The following is an 18,856-nucleotide window of genomic DNA, read 5'->3' as shown; positions in this document are numbered from 1 at the left end:
AGTGTTTTACCCACATAAGATTGTTGTGCCATTCTGTCCAGATCCATTATTGATGGAACAGCATTGCAATAATTGCAGTCTCTCTGCAAATCCAAGAGTGATCTGAGGGAAGGTTATGCAGTGAGTGTGTTCTTCCACATCCAGGTACTGCACAATATTTAGCAGTCTTCAATTATTAATTTTTTTGCTTGGACGCTCTATCCAGTTTGTGTGAACCAGTGGGCGGGGCTACCGAAGTAGACGTTAGGTGAAGCCGGTGTTTAAAAATCAGCTACTTACAGTGATATTTCAATAACAAGAACGTTTTCAGTTCTTACGTTTTATTGTCAAGGTGCATAAAGTTGAAGATTTTTTTGTCTAAATGGTTATATAAACATTGCTTTAAGTAGGCCGGTACGCGCACTTCCAAATATAGCTCTTGAGCGTACCACCACCTCTCCGTGCGCCCAGAGCGTGCTTTTAGCAAACCGGTATGCTCATTTGCACATCTGTTTAAATCAGAGGTTTTAATCCTTTGGCTGCGCTGACGCTTTTCAGAGCACCCTTCACAATGCACGCTTCCTAATTCGTCCCACCCAGAGCAAAGACTACATTACCCATACACCCTTAAAGGTAGGGTAACGTCTCGGTTACGGATGTAACCCTCGTTCCCTGAAGGAGGGAACGGAGACGTCACGTCGTGACCGACGAATTGGGAGCTCGCTTAGAGAGACCAATCTGCTTCGAATACTACTAAAACGCCAATGAACTTGGCATTGAGATATTTGCATAATGCTGGCGCCGCCCCGCCAGGTGCGTATATAAGGCGCACGTGCAAATAGGGAAATCAGCTTCTGTTCGCTGAGAAAGCCGGAAGGTGACCGGCCTAAACAGCAGGTGGCAGCACCTGTGGCGACGGGACGTGACGTCTCCGTTCCCTCCTTCAGGGAACGAGGGTTACATCCGTAACCGAGACGTTCCCTTTCAGTCGGTCACTACGACGTCACGTCGTGACCGACGAATTGGGAAACCCTACTAAAACGCCACTAGGGGCTGACCTCTTCCAGTGTCTGCATAAAGCCCTCCGGTTCCACTTAAGGATAGGAGAATTAGGTTTTAAGGCAGAAGGCCGGGCACTAGATGTTCCTTTAACCCCACAGTAGTGCCAGCGACTGGGAAGCGCCCTAACTGAGCGGTATAGGGACGCTGCGGAAGCCACCGCCCCGTTAAGGGCTATTGGTGGGCGAAAGTCAACCTTAGTTGAGGTATAAATGACAGCCGTGGCTGTGTAAGCAAAGCAGTGCTCTGCTAAGGGAAACGTGGGCTGGTAGGATTAACCCCACGGAATAATACTCACAAAGGAACCCGTTGGGACACAATGTGGGGCCCTGGCCAAACACGTAGGTTCGTAAGAATACAACTAGTGAAAGGCTGACAGCCAATGCTCCGCAACAAAGGCTGTCAAGGCAGTGGAGAGAGCAAATCAAACCATTACGCATTTTTGCTCTGTTAGCCCTCCATACTGAAACTCAATTGGGAGCCTCAGTCGGAGGCTGCAAGCCGACTTGCGAGTCTGCTCTCCGTGTCCTCCCTGGTGAGGACAGAACACGAGAGGATACAGGCTTGATACGAACATTGTAGAATCTAATGAACGTATTAGGTGTCGCCCAACCAGCAGCTCTACAGATGTCTGTTAGCGAGGAACCACGAGCTAATGCCCAAGATGAGGCAACACTCCGAGTGGAGTGCGCTCTCAAATTAAAGGGGCAAGGAATGCCCTGCAAATTGTAAGCTAGGGCGATAGTATCAACTATCCAATGAGACATCCTCTGCTTAGTGACAGCTTTCCCTTTCTGCTGGCCACCATAACAAACAAAGAGCTGGTCTGAGGTCCTGAAGCTTTGCGTGCGGTCCACGTAGAATCGCAGTGCGCGTACGGGGCACAACAAAGCCTCGGTTGGGTTTGCCTGCTCCAAAGGCAATGCTTGCAAGCTCACCACTTGATCTCTAAAGGGAGTAGTGGGAACTTTGGGCACGTAGCCTGGTCTGGGTCTCAAGGTCACGCTCGAGACAGAAGGACCAAACTGAAGGCACGAATCGTCAACAGAGAATGCATGTAAATCCCCTATTCTCTTCACCGAGGCCAATGCTAGTAGGGTCAGAGCCTTCATGGATAGAAGCTTCAGACTCGCAGACTGCAAAGGCTCGAACGGAGGACTCTGTAGCGCTTTCAGCACCATGGACAGGTCCCAGGGAGGAATAGAAGGAGGGCGCGAGGGGTTTAGCCTGCGAGCGCCTCTCAGGAATCTAATAACCAAATCATGCTGGCCCACTGATCTGCCGTTAATAGGTGAGTGATGCGCAGATATAGCGGCGATATCAACTTTAATAGTGGACGGTGACAGCCTACCATCTAATCTATGTTGAAGATATAAAAGCACAATGTTAATAGGGCATTCTCTGGGGTCCTCGCGTTGCGAAGAGCACCAGGTGACGAAAAGGTTCCATTTTAACGCGTAAGCCCGTCTCGTAGACGGAGCTCGTGCCGCGTCAATAGTGTTAGATACCGCCTGGGGCAAATCACTTAAACCTTGCGCGCGCTCAACGACCAAACGTGGAGATTCCACAGATCGGGGCGCGGGTGCCATAATGTGCCCCCTCCTTGAGAAAGAAGGTCCTTCCTCAGGGGAATCCGCCAGGGAGGGGCTGTCGCGAGGAGCATTAATTCCGGAAACCAATTCCTGGTCGTCCAATATGGGGCGATCATTAAAAGGCTCTCCTCGTCCTGCCTGACTTTGCACAGTATCTGTGCTATTAAACTCACTGGGGGGAACGCATATTTGCGCATGCCCCGCGGCCAGCTGTGTGCCAACGCATCCACGCCGAGGCTGCCCTCGGTTAGTGAATAAAACAGGCGACAATGGGTATTGTCCGGTGACGCAAATAGGTCTATCTGCGCTCGACCGAATTTCCTCCAAATCAGCTGGACCGTCTGGGGGTGGAGTCGCCATTCGCCGGGGCGCGCCGCTCGGGAAAGCGCGTCTGCCGCTGTATTGAGCGAGCCCGGAATGTACATGGCACGAAGGGACCTCAGATGCTTCTGACTCCAAAGGAGGAGATTACGAGCGAGATGCGACAGGTGACGAGAGCGCAAACCGCCTTGACGGTTGATATACGCTACAGTCGCAGTGTTGTCTGAGCGCACTAGTACATCCTTCCCTCGCAGCTCCTGAGCGAAGCGTACGAGTCCCAGATATACTGCCCATAACTCGCGGCAATTGATATGCCAATGCAACTGGGGTGCTGTCCACACCCCCGAAGCCGTGAGCTCGTCGTACGTGGCTCCCCAGCCCGTGTCGGAGGCATCTGTGTGCACAACAGCATGCCGGGAGACCTGTCTCATGGACACGCCGGCCCTGAGAAATGCGGGGTCTGACCACGGGGGGAATGTTAGGCGGCACGCCGGTGTAATGGTTATACGATGGATGCCAGCGCGCCACGCTCTCCTCGGGACTCGATCGTGAAGCCAACGCTGAAGCGGTCTCATATGGAGCAGCCCGAGCGGTGTCACGGCCGCTGCTGCTGCCATACGCCCCAGGAGTCTCTGAAACTGTTTCAGAGGGACCGCATTCTTCCCTCGGAATGAACCGAGGCAAGTCAGAATTGATTGGACGCGCTCTTCTGTTAAACGCGCCGATAAATCGATTGAGTCCAGTTCCATACCGAGAAAAGAGATCCTCTGCGTAGGGCAGAGTTTGCTCTTTTCCCAGTTGACCCGAAGACCCAAACGGGCGAGATGTTGAAGTGTTAGATCTCTGTGTTCGCACAGCGTCCGCCGAGAATGCGCTATTATAAGCCAATCGTCGAGGTAAGCCAGAATGCGAACACCGCTCTCTCTGAGGGGCTTTAGCGCCGCCTCTACTACTTTCGTGAACACACGGGGAGAGAGAGACAGCCCGAATGGTAAAACTTTGTACTGATATGCCCGTCCCTCGAACGCAAACCGGAGAAACGGTCTGTGACGAGGGAGAATGGACACATGAAAGTACGCGTCTTTCAGGTCTATCGCTGCAAACCAATCTTGGGGGCGTATTGCACTGAAAATTTGTTTCGGTGTAATCATCCTGAAAGACCTCTTCTGAAGAGATTTGTTCAGGACACGCAAATCCAAAATCGGTCGTAACCCGCCGCCTTTCTTGGGTACTATGAAATACGGGCTGTAAAAACCCGATCTCATCTCGGTAAGAGGGATCGGCTCGATCGCGTCCTTCGCCAGCAGGACTTCGACCTCTGCACGCAGTACATGTGCAACGGACGCTTTCACCGTGGTGAAACGTATGCCCGCAAATTTGGGAGTGTGCCGATTGAATTGAATTTCGTAACCGAGGCGGATCGTGCGTAAAACCCAACGAGACGGACTGGGAAGCTGAAGCCAAGCCCCCAGGGACCGTACGAGAGGAATTAACGGCACTACCGGTGTACCCGCGGCGGGGCAGCGAGGCGGGACAGGCGGGACTGCCGGTGCGTCTGCCGTGACAGCATAAGCATCTACAGTATGTGTGTGTGTGACACTGACCTGAGCCCGCTGAGGGAAACGGTCGTCCGGTCTCCTCAGCTGAGGACGCAGACTCCGAAGGGGTTGCTGGTGGTCCGGTCTCCGAAGGGGAGCGCTCGAACTCCTCAGAACACCCACTGGCGACAGAGGAGAGGGAGGAAGAGCATCTGACTGCCCGCTCACATCTCTCTCGATCCTCTGGAGACCTGGAGAAGGAATAGGAATGCACTCTTTTTGTGGTTTTGTGGGTGCCGGCTGAGAAGCCGGCGGAACAGAAACAAAACGAAACAAAAGATTTTCCACCCGGCCCTCTACCGGTGGAAGGAGCGGTGCCACCACCGTCTCCCGTAGAGTGATCCCATCCAACTCCAGGTCGCCCGTCTCAGGGCCGCTTCGATTTCCGTTTGCCACGGGAAGCGGGTGGTGCGGGCGGGGCGGGCTGCCGACGGCTGTTCCCTCTCCGTGGTCTAGAAGACGTTCTAGCGGGGGGGGCGGAGGCAGCCGCCGGAGGGCGCCCTCGGCGAGGAGCAGACGGGGCCGCCGGCGCTGGGGGGCGAGATGCAGGTCGCTTGCGCCGGGGCATGATCTGAGCGATCGCTTCCGTCTGCTTCTGGGCGGCGGAGAACTGCTGGGCAAACGACTCCACCGACTCGCCGAACAGGCCTGCCTGGGATACGGGCGCATCCAAGAACTTGTTCTTTTCAGCATCCGTCATGTCGGCCAGACAGAGCCACAGATGGCGTTCTTGGACCACCATCGTGGACATCGCACGACCAATCGCCTGTGCCGTGACCTTCGTAGCACGGAGGGCCAGATCCGTAGCGGCCCGGAGCTCCGAAAGCACAGGCGAGTCGTGTCCTCCCTCGTGCAGATCTCTCAAGGCCTTGGCCTGGTGGACCTGCAGCAACGCCATAGCGTGCAGGGCTGAAGCCGCCTCTCCACATGCATGATAGGCAGCCCCCGTTAAACCGGAGGACTGTCTGCAAGCACGGGAGGGGAGGGCTGGGCGATCCTTCCAAGTGGAAGCGGTGGCCGGACACAGTTGCATCACAACCGCACGCTCCACGGGGGGGATCCCCGTATAACCCTTAGCGGCTCCATCGGTGAGGGGGGAGGGCTGAAACGGCCGTAAACGGGTAGAATACGGCAACCTCCAGGTCCTGGTCAGCTCCTCGTGCACCTCGGGGAAGAAAGGTACCGGCGGAGAGGGTTGTGAAACCCGGGCAGCTCCAAAGAACCAATCATCCAGGCGGGACGGTTCGGGCTGTGGGGGGTGAACCCACTCCAACCCGATGGTCTCCGCCGCTCGAGAGAGCACGGCCACCATCTCTGGATCGAAATCCGGCGTCACGACCCGTCCGGAAGGGGGGAGGACATCCAGATCCTCAGAGGTAGAGGGCCCACCCTCGGATGCTGCGGTCTCCGTGGACCCGGAGGGAGGCACGACAGATCCAACAGACATCGTAGAACACGACTCTGAAGTTTCCATCGGCGCATCAACCGGCTGTGGATGAGGAGGCTGAGAGGCGGAGGACGAATCCCCCGCCCGGTTCAGCACAGTGATGCGGAGATCATCCTTCGAGAGCTTCACAGCCGCACCGTGGCGGCGATCAGAGCTCGTCGGACGTGGGTTGCGTTTTTCCCGGAGGAAAGACAACCGTCTCCGCAAATCCACAAGGGACATGTTCTCGCAGTGAGAACACTTACCCCCAGCGAACGCTGCCTCAGCGTGCTCGATGCCCAAGCACGAAAGACAACGCTCGTGACCGTCCTTCGGACCCATATACTTCCCGCATCCAAGATCGCACGGACGAAAAGACATCCTGAAAAGGACGCTAATCTCCGGATATACGAGAGAGTGGCTGCCTTTAACAAGGCACAAAGCTCTCTCGTATCACTCTTTTAGGGAAATTCACTCAGATGCTCAGTTGATGATGCGCACAGGGAAAGGCAACGCACACACTAAACTCAAAACAAAAAAGATGCAGAGCCTGTGGAATACTGCGAGGCGTCCGCTGTGGTACTGCCAGTCCAACCAACTTCCGCAATCGATCCCAACAGAGTGAAGTAGCTTCTCAGTAGCAGATACTGCCGGCTTTCGAAGCGATAGGGGGCTGGTTTCCCTATTTGCACGTGCGCCTTATATACGCACCTGGCGGGGCGGCGCCAGCATTATGCAAATATCTCAATGCCAAGTTCATTGGCGTTTTAGTAGTATTCGAAGCAGATTGGTCTCTCTAAGCGAGCTCCCAATTCGTCGGTCACGACGTGACGTCGTAGTGACCGACTGAAAGGGAACAGATTTGATCCTGAAACATTTTTTGTTATGCTGGTTAAAAGTCTCCTCACATTCTGATAGCAATCACTGTGTTAAGTTGTTTAAATGTATTTGTAGAAATTTATGTCATCTGTGAAAGGCGTAGGACCAAAAAATGTTCAACAAATCATAGATTTCGGTCCGAACGGACCTTTCCATTTTTGTCCCTTATAAGCAAGCGTAATTTGAATGCCCACCGCGCAGCGAGTCCACGCAGACACCATACGTCATCGGCACGTTCACGTGCGCTCACCTCCTGTCTGTAAACAGTGAGAACAGCAACTTTTTCTGCTGAATTGACAACCTACATCGGAGGCACACAACAAAAGACATCTTTTAAAACAACAACAGCAAAAACTGCATGGATCAGCAAGAGCAAAAACACAAATTAACATCGGTAACTTTACTGCTTTACCACGAGATGAAACAGCTGCAGGAGGCAAAGAGTCTGAAAGGGTCGTTGCACTGTTTATTTTGGTAAGGTAGGTACGCGATATGTTTGTATTGAGATGGATTCAGATATTCTACTTTGATGAAACATTGTGTTGCTTATGAAATTTGTGTTCGTTTACGGATTAGCGTAACCAGGGTTTAAATTGGGCCGGGGCAGTCCGGGGCTAAGCCCCGGCACATAGGCTGAAGGTCGCGCTCTGCTCTTGCCAGTGTACTTGCTGCGCTGGTGCGTGTGTTCTCGCTGCGCTGGTGCGTGTGTACTCGCTGCGCTGGTGCGTGTGCACTGACCCGAAGGGAATAATGTGTTTTCATTCATTATGGGGCATACTAACCAACGCAAGTTCAACGATTTGCGCGAGCAGATTACATACAAAGTCAATGCAAAGACGCAACCAGGCGCGTCCTCGCACGGGGCGATGAAAATGATGCGAATTGGGCGCCGCAATTGCCGCGAAAACAGCGCTTTTCCCTTTAAATGCGTCTTCGCGCAAGTTATGCAACTCAAGCGAAAAAACTCAGAACTTCAAGAACGCGCTCTCACACAGGATCATTTGACGACAGAGAGAGAGAGACAGAGAGGTAATAATGGTGCCCACGTCGAGAAAACTTCATAGAAGACTAGAAACGTGTAAAGGATTAAAGTATGTATGTCACTCATCTAATTACATTATGTTAAGGATAACACTGGATATAACTATTGTATAGTTTAATAAAATAATGTATTTTGATTACACAATCAAACCGAACTATATGATTGTTTTAGCTGCTGACCAGCATAGGGAATCTCTATTGCTAATTTATTAGACATGTTGATGATACAGTACTGTATGTTGTACCTTTTCTTGTTAATTTAATCTTTTGGGGTAGCCTATCTTATGCCTAGAATTATTCAAGGAGGTTGATTCTTTTAACTTCCTTTAAAGTTTGATCAGTTGTGCATAATGACATGTGCAACAAATGGATATAGGGTGTCAAACTCATAGATTTGCATCATTTAAAATTCAGATGCTCTTTTTAAAATATTTTGGGTCAACCTCTGGCACAGCTTTAAAGCTGAAACTTATCAAATCCTATCAGAGGTCCAGAATGTCATTAAAGCACACCAGTGGCTTTGCTATCATCAGTATTAAACATGTTACCCCTTGAAGTACCCCTCCCCGCAGAGCCCCCCCACATAACAAATCCCAATTTAACCCCTGAGCGTAACGATATAGTTACTACGTCTACACAACCGAACGTGTGCTTAAACTAATTCTGATGTAAACCTGTTGTTTGGTTATTTTGGAAGTGTTATTCGACTTTGAACTGCAAAGTTTTCTCACTGCTGAATGAGACATGAGATGTGACTGTCTGATCTGTGCGTGTTCATGTGTTTTAAAAGAGGCGTGACTTTGGATGGCGATTTGACTTGAGGGTGGGATCGGGATTTCATTGCTAGGCGGCTACCGTTAGCATTTTTCAAAATGTGTTACCCTACCTTTAAGTTTTACAAGTTAAAAGCGCATGCGTTGCATTTGCTGCTGTCAGTGTCAACAACTCACCGTGGTCCGGGGAGGTGTCTTTGTGTGTGAAACGCGCAACCATAGCTGCTTGGTCAGACGCAAGCTTTTTCCAATATCCTTTTGTAGGTACGTGACAATCTCCGCTGTTGCGGCTGTCAGTTTGGTTCCCCTCGACGCAACTTCAGATTTCCTTAGGCGGTGTGCGGAGTAAAAACATGCTTGAAATTTTAATATACATTTGCTACACTACAAGTGAACGAAATTTCAATAAATTTGAAGATGCAAACGCGAGTTTAAGCCTACCAACCGCAAAATGGAAAACAATGGGACAAAATAAAGTGATGACTTTCGAGTTTCAAATGGCCAGTATTTTGTTATTCTTGAACCCATAGACATGGTCTTGGTGTCATTTTAAAGCTTTTTTCAAGCTAGTTTTAGCATTAGCATTTATGCTGAGAATTTTACTCACATACCTACCTTTTGCATATTTTATTTATGTTTAGTAACTGTTTCTAGCTCAAGCAAATCCACAAACTAATAAAATGATTTATTATTTTTTTACAAGGTCGTCTGTTGACTGTTGTATATAAAATCCCATCAAAATAGTTGTTGTTACCTCAGGGGAGGAGTCGAGTCAGCAAAAAATAATAATAATAATAATAATAATAATAATACAGTACCGGCACCTCTTTTGGGCCACTTAAAGCCTTGTATATAAAGTAACTTTAACAGCTAAAGTTAATAAAAACGTTTTGAAAGAAATGGTTCTAATATAGTGTTTAGCCTTCAATACAATACAAAAATCTCAAATAGATTGCATTTACCATTCAACAGGCATTGCTCTCAGAATGGTATTTTTTTTACAATTAATCCAGTGAAACGAACACGGTGCTTATTTTCATACAAAGGACTATAATTCATTAAATTATAATTCAGTAAAAGTGTTTGAACCAAAATTGCATGAATGTCTGTTTCTATTAGCATTTATTCATTTATTCAGACACTTTTATACAAAGCAAATTACAAATGAGAGACCATTTAACATTTTGTCAATGAGCTTAAAATAAGTGTAGTCTACAAAGCCATGTTTACAAGTAGGACTAGTTGAAATTAATTTGACGGCTTGGTGTTAGGTGAATGTGGAAAAGGTGTATTTTCAGCAGTTTATTGAAGACTGTGGTGGATTCCACACCTCGGGTAGAGGCAGAAAGCTCATTTTATCACAAAGTAGTAATTTGGTGCCTTGTTGTGATGGTGCAACCAGGCATTGTCTATGCTATTAATTCTAGTATTTTTTTGTCATTCTTTAGTATCCATGTTGGTTTCAGACCTCTACTACAGTATAGACGGTTTCAGCGGCAACAACATAAACAATTGGCCCAAACGTAACTTCTACTAGACTTCCGCAAAGAATAAATAACAACAGAGTCATTCTTTAGTAGATTATTTCTGATAACAAGCAACATAAATAACCAGTAAATTATCTTAATACAGCTAAAGCGTATTATCTACCACACTGAGCTAAAGTTACTGTTTAAAATGAATGTATACAATGTTAACAACAGATCTTTAAAATCTTCTGCCAAACCTCTCGTCACAGTTGTGATCCATACTCACTGTCTTCTCGTCTTCTGTAGAAAACTGAAAATGTTTTATTTGTTCCAGAGGTCATTTTAGCCACAAGCTAGACCAAAAAGCAAACACAGACAGGAAGTTAACTTCAAGCCAGCCGCATAACCGTGACAATGCACATGCGTCCAATGAAACTGTCATTTACTGGACAACATATACTGTCAGGAAAAGGTTTTGAAAAGTAAACCTTTGCACCTTAAGAGTTCATATTAATTCTTCAGAGGTACAGTATATATTGGTACCAAATGTATACAGTGTCTGTACATATATGGTACTGAAGGAACTGATCCAAGGACAGCTTAGAAGCATTTTTGACCATTTTTTGACCATTTCTGTATTCTATGTGTTAGACATGTGGATATGACCTTTGCTATAGCAACACAGATAAATGTGCTGAGGTTTTTAACTCCATATGCTGAGATCATTAATCAAGTGCTGAAATGATGATCTATGAACGAAGGACAATCTCTACTATAAAGATGAAATGATGCATATCATATTAAATGCCATCTACATTCATATTTTTTGCTGACATGCTCTTAGGCACAGGTCATTAATCACATGACAATTGCAGGCCATGTTAGTAATCAGACCGCAAATTTGGATTCCCAATACTTCTGGTCTAAAAAAAATATAATAATTATTTTAATTTTAGTACAACTTTTCGATTAATAAGAGAATAAAAATATATGCTACTACTGTTTTTATATTCTGTATTCTTAATATCTCCGGTAAAATAGAATCAATACATTAAAATTTTTTTTAATGTTCTTTAAAGAGTCAACCCTTTTCCATTTGTTGGGTATTATTGCTTTTGGTTTGTGCCTTTAAATTCACCAAATTCCTACAAACGCATGCATAATGCATGCATGTTTCCCTAATCTAAAATAAAAAAACATTATTAAAGACTTTTGTATGATATCTGGACTCTATCAACATCAATATATTGGTAATAAATGGATTTTCTGAGAAATTATATTTTAAGTTTTGACTGCAAATGTCATATCTTAACGCTGGAATTGCTCCCTACTCAGACAATGGGTAATGGGATATGCTTCGTGGTTTGACATGCCATACTCCATCTATTTTAAACAGCATTCTATTATAATTATGCATGCAGCTTTTACTATCTCATATTAATTCATAGACATAATTGAATTTTATTTTGTCTTCATACTTTATTACTGGTATTACAGTGCTTTATCTACTTTTAAATTGAATTTGTCACACCACAGGACCATTTTTAATAAATAGGCAAGGCAGAAAATTTTAATTCTTAATTTCATTCCTTTACCTAAATTACTAACAAAAAAACGTACAAATATCGTTGACAACCATGGAGTGGTCTATTATAATCTAAAGCAAATAAGAATGAGAAATGTACATTCTAAGACTTGTCAAACTGTGCAAAAACTTCATAGACCTGCTTGTTTCGATCACTGCAAACACATTAATGTTAAAAAATACTTTATTCTGAAAAATGTATGATCGAAATCTTGTTTATAAAGACCCATTGTCTTTATCCTCAAAATATCACACTGAAAAAATGTGTCTTTGGATCAAACTTGTTAAATTACTTTAATTTTCTCAACTTAAAAAGATTACATTAATTATTTTCAGCGTGGACTTTTTATTGAGAAAAATTAAAGTAATTAGATTTAACAAGTTTGATCCAAAGACACATTTTTCAGTGTGATATTTTGAGGATAAAGTCAACATTATAAAAAAGACGTGGCAATACAAGATTTAGGTCATAGACTTTTTTCTTTTTATTTTGACTTTATTGTAAAAATATTACGACTTTATTCTCATTATTTTATTTATTTTTACTTTTTAATTTAAAGGTTTTCTTTCACAGATCTATCGAATGTTATGTAAAATGTAATCGAATGTAAAAAAAAATCTATTAACCACGGATCAGGTTGCCTGTTAAATCTGCCTGCACAGAATTACTGTATGGAGTTCATCTATTAGACCCCATTAAAGGGGTGGTTCAATGGTATTTCAAGCATTCTGACTTATTAACACCGTTATAGAGTTGTTTCCTCATGCTAAACGTAGGTAAAGTGTCAAAAAAGCAGTTGGGCGTGTTATAGAGTATTTCTGTGCGGAATGCACTTTGTCAGGGTTCGTACAAGTTTCGTAAAGTTTTTTTCGATTACAGGTGCAGCCAGAGCCGGATTAAATAAATGGACTACACTAGGCAGGCTGCATTTTTTGGGCCCCCCCATCGAGGTTATTTATGAATTGAAATCTGAAACTTACCAAAGTTACTAATAAAAGTGAATTCACATTTTACATAGCCTAGTCTTTGCTTACAAATTGGTTTGTTTGGATACCAAATTAAGTCATGTGTTGTATATTAACCAGTCTATCAGACAATTTTTTGCTAAATTTATTATTTATACGTCATTACCATTGACCGTAAAAAATATGGACGTAGTGTCCGTGACGTCACCCATTGGTTTGTGAAGATCGCTTTTGAAGCTTAAAGTAGGCGTTGCCTGCCGTCGCCATCTTGGCCGCGCGTCCCCGCGAATTACTCGCGGAAAACCGAAAATGGGAAAAGAGGCGGGACATGGGTGAAGCTGAGGTGAAACCACGCCTGCCTAGCGCGAGTCTAGTGACAGCAGTGGCTGTTCAACCGACACTCAAGCGGCCACGCCCTTAATTATGCAGAAGTTTAAGGCTTAATATAATCTAAACCAGTGGTTCTCAAACTGGGGTCCGGGGCCCCCAGGGGGGTCGCGAGATGGTTCCAGGGGGGCCCCAATTTTATGACATTTTATAAAATACATTAATTTATCATGAAATCTGTGTAATTAAACCTAAAAAAATAAGGCTACTAACCAACACTACTTTGTATAACTTAATATGCTTTGTTTAATTAAAATTTTACATTTTAGAACATTTTTTTGTCATAAATTTTCTTTGGGGGGGGCCGCGAAGGAATGCACCGTACACAAGGGGGGCCGCACGCGAAAAAGTTTGAGAACCACTGATCTAAACGGGTGAGTTACAAAAAAATTCACCCCCCTCACAGTTGTCATGAAGGGCAAAATTAGCTATATAGGCCCAAAACACTTTTTGTACCAGGCTGTAAACATATTATTTTCTACTGTAAAGTTGGCCATTTTTAACATTTTTCTCTTCAAGATTGAGAATCGCAACGAAATCCTCGTCGAGCAACACGTCCACTGAGGTAAATGTCCTCAAAACACTGGTTATTTATGTTTCAGTTATATGAATTATATAATAACAGTTTTTATATTATGTATAACAGTTTTATCTCGAAGTAATGGTAGTGCTAAAGTCTAATGTATCGTTTCTGAGGCTGCTAGATTTTTCTTTACGCTATTCACGTTTGTGAAGTGAATTTAAAGCACATATTGCTTGCATTTGACTTAGTTAGCCACTATCCATTGGTTTTGTTATCATGTTTGGTATCTAACGTGATTTTTGTGGGGCTTAAAGAAAAAAAATCTTGACCCCGCTAGTTCTGCCATTGCAGTCATGAATTATTATGCAAGGAACTGTTTTTTTTTTTTGCCTCGTTATTATACGCAAACATGCCTTATATAGATAATAACTGTATAAAATATTCTAACCACTTATTCTGCTTAATATTATTAGATTGCTTGTTGGTCCCTCTAAAGCTCTTAATTCTCTTCCACAGCAGTTGTGTTTTCATATTACCCTGCATCATATTACCTACAAAAATAGAGTTGTACTGTTTTTTCTTTCTATCACATAATTTTTTAAATGTATTTCTCTCATATATATATATAACTCTCCAGGTTTTTCACACTACCTATTCTTCTGAAGTTATTTAGTGTGATATGTTTAACATTTTTCTGACGTGAACAGTCTTCATCCCACCATTGTGGTTGGTTACCTTTAAATGTAGAGTTTTTAATCAAGAATTTACCTGCTTCATGTAAACAATCTGTCAGGGTTTTGACTGCTATATTAATGTTTTCTTCAATTTTATTACAAAAATCACCTATAAAATTACTATTAAGTAGATAAGATAACCTTTGCACAAACTCCATCTCACCGCTTATTCCCCATTTAAATCTTATCCAGGGTCTTACATTGCTATCTGTCTTCATTTTATGTCTTGATTCAACGCTATTTATCATCATTGTATATAGTAAAGGGAAATGATCAGAAATATCCACGTTTAAGATCTCAAAATCTTTAACGCGTGTAAAGAGTTCACTAGAGATAATAAAGTAATCGATCACACTGCATCCAGCTGTGGATATGTGAATTCTCCATCAGTATCTTTACCAACCCTTCCGTTAACCAAATGAATATTTAAATTGCGGCACATGTCTAGGAGACATCGACCAAACGTGTTAACTACTTTATCTTTTGATTTTCTGTGCCATTCAAAGTAATCATTTGTATAATAACCACCACATGCTATATATTTAGAATCATCGCACTCAATGTAATCACCTTCATTGCCCGTTCTAGCATTAAAATCCCCTGCGATGATAAATTTTACATCTTCCCCAAGTTGATCTAGTACGTTCAAAATTTCATTTTCCAAGGAAATAATACAATTTTTCTCTTCTCTCTCTCTATATGAGCTAGATCCCTCCGGAAAAATATACGTAAAAATAAAAACAGTGTTATCCTCAAATAACCCACTCCTTTTATCGGAGTATAAAACTACACAGTCAGTTGCTTGTACACAAATCCTATGTAGATATTTCACAATAGATTCATGTACATAAACACGGATACCTCCGATATTACGGCCAAATGTCGACACTCGCTTATGTACGAGACGAAAACATGTGTAACCAGTCAGTAAGTTGCAAAACTCAGTCTCATCTTGTGACCAAACTTCACTCAAACAGATAATAGAGTTTCCATCCAAAGTATCCAATAACTCACTGTTGTTAACCTTTGTCTTTAACCCATGCACATTCCATGCTATTATGGTGAGTTCATTTGGGCCGAGGCCATCATCCTACCGTAATATAGATGTTGATTTTGAGATCTTTGTCACAGACTGTGTAAATAATCATGATACAGTAGTTTTTAATCAAGATGAAATAATGGATAGTAAGATTATGTATGATGAGGTCCTTGAAGCTATTATGTCAATGAGTAATGGAAAAGCTCCTGGGCCGGATGGTATTATTATCGAAATGCTAAAAGCAGCTCCGCATATGTTATGTCCCATAATGCTTTCTTTATATAACAAAAGATTAGAAACAGGAGATTTCCCAGAGTTTTGGTGTGAAGCTGTGATTTGTCCTCTATATAAGAGTGGTGATAAAAATGAAGTGGAGAACTATAGAGGGATCTCACTGCTTAACGTACTAGGTAAAATCTTTACAAAGATCTTGAATATGAGGCTAGTGTACTATGCAGAAATGAATAATATACTCTTTGAAGAACAAGCAGGGTACAGGACTGGTTACTCCACAATAGATAATATTTTTGCTTTACAGTCAATGGTTCAGAAATATATTACAAAGCGAAAAGGAAAGATGTATTGTATGTTTGTGGATTTCTCTAAAGCTTTTGACAGTGTTCAACACACTCTTTTGTATTTTATTCTTATTAAGAATGGTATTGGTGGGAAAGTATTTAATGTATTGAAATCTATGTATTCTAAACTCAAATCATGTGTGAAAGGAAACGAAGGTTTAACAGAATATTTTGATTGTACCATTGGAGTAAGACAGGGCTGCATGGTGAGCCCTTTTCTGTTTATTCTTTTCCTAAATGAATATATAGCAATGCTAAAGAAAAATTGTAAAGGTATTCAAATTGAAATGATGACAGAAGTGCAAACTTTGTTATACGCTGATGATATGGCCACTGTAGCAGATACAATTGGAGAGTTACAGAGGCAGATTGAACAGTTGGGAAAATTTTGTAATCTTTATGGTATGAGAGTGAACTTGAGTAAAACAAAAATTATGTTTTTTAGAAGAGGGGGGCATCTAAATAAAAATGAGAAATGGTATTTTATTGATGAGCAAATAGAGGTAGTTAACTGTTACAAATACCTGGGTATGTGGTTTACACCAAAATTGTCATGGTGGAAAACCCGACATCATCTAGCAAACCAAGGCAAGAAAGCAATGTTTTCTTTGCTAAGGTTTATTCGTAAGCAAAAAATTAGCTTTTGTTTGATCGCATGGTCGCCCCTATACTGTATTATGGTAGTGAAATCTGGGGCTATGAGCCAGTAGAATGTATTGAGAATGTTCAAGTATCTTTTTGTAAAAAACTTCTGTGTATCAGTTCAAGTGTAAGCAATGTAGCTGTTTTGGGTGACTTAGGAAGATTTGCATTGTCCACATGTTATATGAAAAGGTGTATTATGTATTGGGTAAAATTAGTGTCTATGCTTGATTATCGTTATCCCAAAAAATGTTACAATATGCTATTGGAATTGGATAAAGTAGGTAGAAAAACTTGGGTTACCAATATTAAAGTATTATTGAATTTTTATGGTTTTTCTGCTGCTTGGGAGGCCCAAAGTGTAGGTGATATAAGAATATTTACAGCAGTTTTGAATCAAAGATTGAAAGAAAAAGCACATGAGGCGTGGTATGCAGCAGTTTTAGAAAATAACAAACTAAACATGTACTCACAATGCAAGTCTTTGTTAATACAAGAGAGCTACATTACATCTGTGTGTAACGTGCAACTGGTACGGTCATTGCTCCTGTTTAGATGCTCAGGTCATCAGCTAGCTATAGAAACGGGCAGATGGAGTAATACACCAGTTGCAGAAAGAATCTGTCATTATTGTAATTTAACAAAAAATTCTGTGATAGAAGATGAGAAGCACTTTTTGTATGTTTGTCCTTTGTACATAGATTTACGTGAGAAATATTTAAGTGAATTTACTCTTGTAGGTGATGTCCACAAAGATGTCTCAAATATGTGTGATTCTGTGTATGCATGGCGATTGGCACTGTATATATATCAAGGAATGAAAAAGAGATTGTCCGCCATGGTATGATATTTGTGGAATTTTGGGCCGAGAGGCCATATATTCCTGAAAATAAACCGAACTTGAACTTGAACTTGATGCCTTATATAACGTAGGGAAATGATCGTTTGTCCTTTATTTATTTATTTTTTGCAGCAACCATCTCTGTGTCCTTAAAGGAACTCTGTCAGGTACAGATTAGAACTATGAACTTGAAAATCAACCATTCTGATGACTGGCGTCCCCATCCGAGTCACCACCTCAGACAACAACAGTCATAAACTCACAAACACAAATACACTCAGTAATGCGCTTAATAAAGAAAGACTTAACTATGATTTTATCTGTGTTAACCTATGATATCAGTTATTGATGTATTTTAAATATTTACGTATTACTAGGCTTATCATACATGCATTGAAGTTTTAAAATGTATCTAATGTAATACTGTAATTAAATTGAATGTTTTGGATACCACCATTAAATTATTTTGTGCATGTAAAACACAAGCAGCAATGTTTTTATTGAATTCAATTTTGAATTAAATTGAATGTTTTGCATAACACCATTAAATTATTTTGTGAATGTTAAACACAAGTAAATGTTTTATTTATTGGAGATAAAATGGCTGTTTAATTAATATAATACTTCTGTTTGTTAGGCACTAACAAGTGAAAATAGTTAGGTTTAAGTACATTTATTAAAACTCGATAGCTGTAATGCTTCTGTGCAGAAGGAAGCCCGTGAGCCACGAAGGTAAGTTTGCGAGCAGATTCATTTCCACTTATTAGACAGCAGTCCGCTCATCGTGTTTTGTATTGCATCACTTAAAGATCGTAAACCTTTAAAATCGAGTTAAGTAAGATGTATACTACAGTCAGCTTTGGTTAACTATTGAAGCATCGTCTTTAAGGCTCAATGTGACCGCAGTATTTGTTGAACACTGCTGGCAGCGGCGACGTCTGTGTCCGTACCATTTTATCAATGAGAGCATAAGTTCGTATCTCTCTGCTCCCGAGCCATAAAGCTCGTCTTTAATTGAAATAATGTTTAATAACTTAAAAAATACGGAGTTTTTTTAATTTCCTGAAAAATAATGGTTTTGGAGATACGGGGATCCCGCCCGACAGCGGCAAAATTGTAGATGGGACATTTGTAAAAAAAAAAAAATTCCCCCTCTGTCTGGGCCCCATCCCGCCAATCGGGCCCTAGGCACGTGCCTAGTTTGCCTTTGGGTTAATCCGGCTCTGGGTGCAGCTGATGTTTCAGGGGTTTCTATACGTATCACTTCTTTTTATGGGCACTTTCCCCAGAAAACCCCGCCCATCCGTCAATCAGCGGGAGACCCTAGAACTTGCAAACATCTTATCACGCGACACAGCTTTGTTTAATTTCAAAACTCAACAATGGCACGAAAGAAGAAGTGTATTATAAGGAGAAGAAAGTCA

The 18,856-nt window shown here is 42.7% G+C and overlaps 1 protein-coding gene across 1 annotated transcript; it reads right to left on the bottom strand.

Moving 5' to 3' along the window:
• Window positions 1-755: 755 nt before the first annotated feature.
• On the bottom strand, window positions 756-3,393 carry LOC141369025 (uncharacterized). The gene is made up of 2 exons (XM_073874019.1): window positions 2,800-3,393; window positions 756-2,569 (listed from the first exon to the last, which is right to left on the bottom strand). Exons 1-2 carry the CDS (start codon window positions 3,380-3,382, stop codon window positions 1,509-1,511), a joined length of 1,644 nt encoding a protein of 547 aa, XP_073730120.1. The 5' UTR covers window positions 3,383-3,393; the 3' UTR covers window positions 756-1,508.
• Between the last annotated feature and the right edge of the window lie 15,463 nt (window positions 3,394-18,856).

This window comes from Misgurnus anguillicaudatus, chromosome 12, assembly GCF_027580225.2.
Source record: "Misgurnus anguillicaudatus chromosome 12, ASM2758022v2, whole genome shotgun sequence".
In the NCBI taxonomy this organism is placed as follows: Eukaryota; Metazoa; Chordata; class Actinopteri; order Cypriniformes; family Cobitidae; genus Misgurnus; species Misgurnus anguillicaudatus.
Note: the sequence above shows the minus strand (reverse complement) of the source record. Positions and strands in the feature narration are given on the sequence as shown.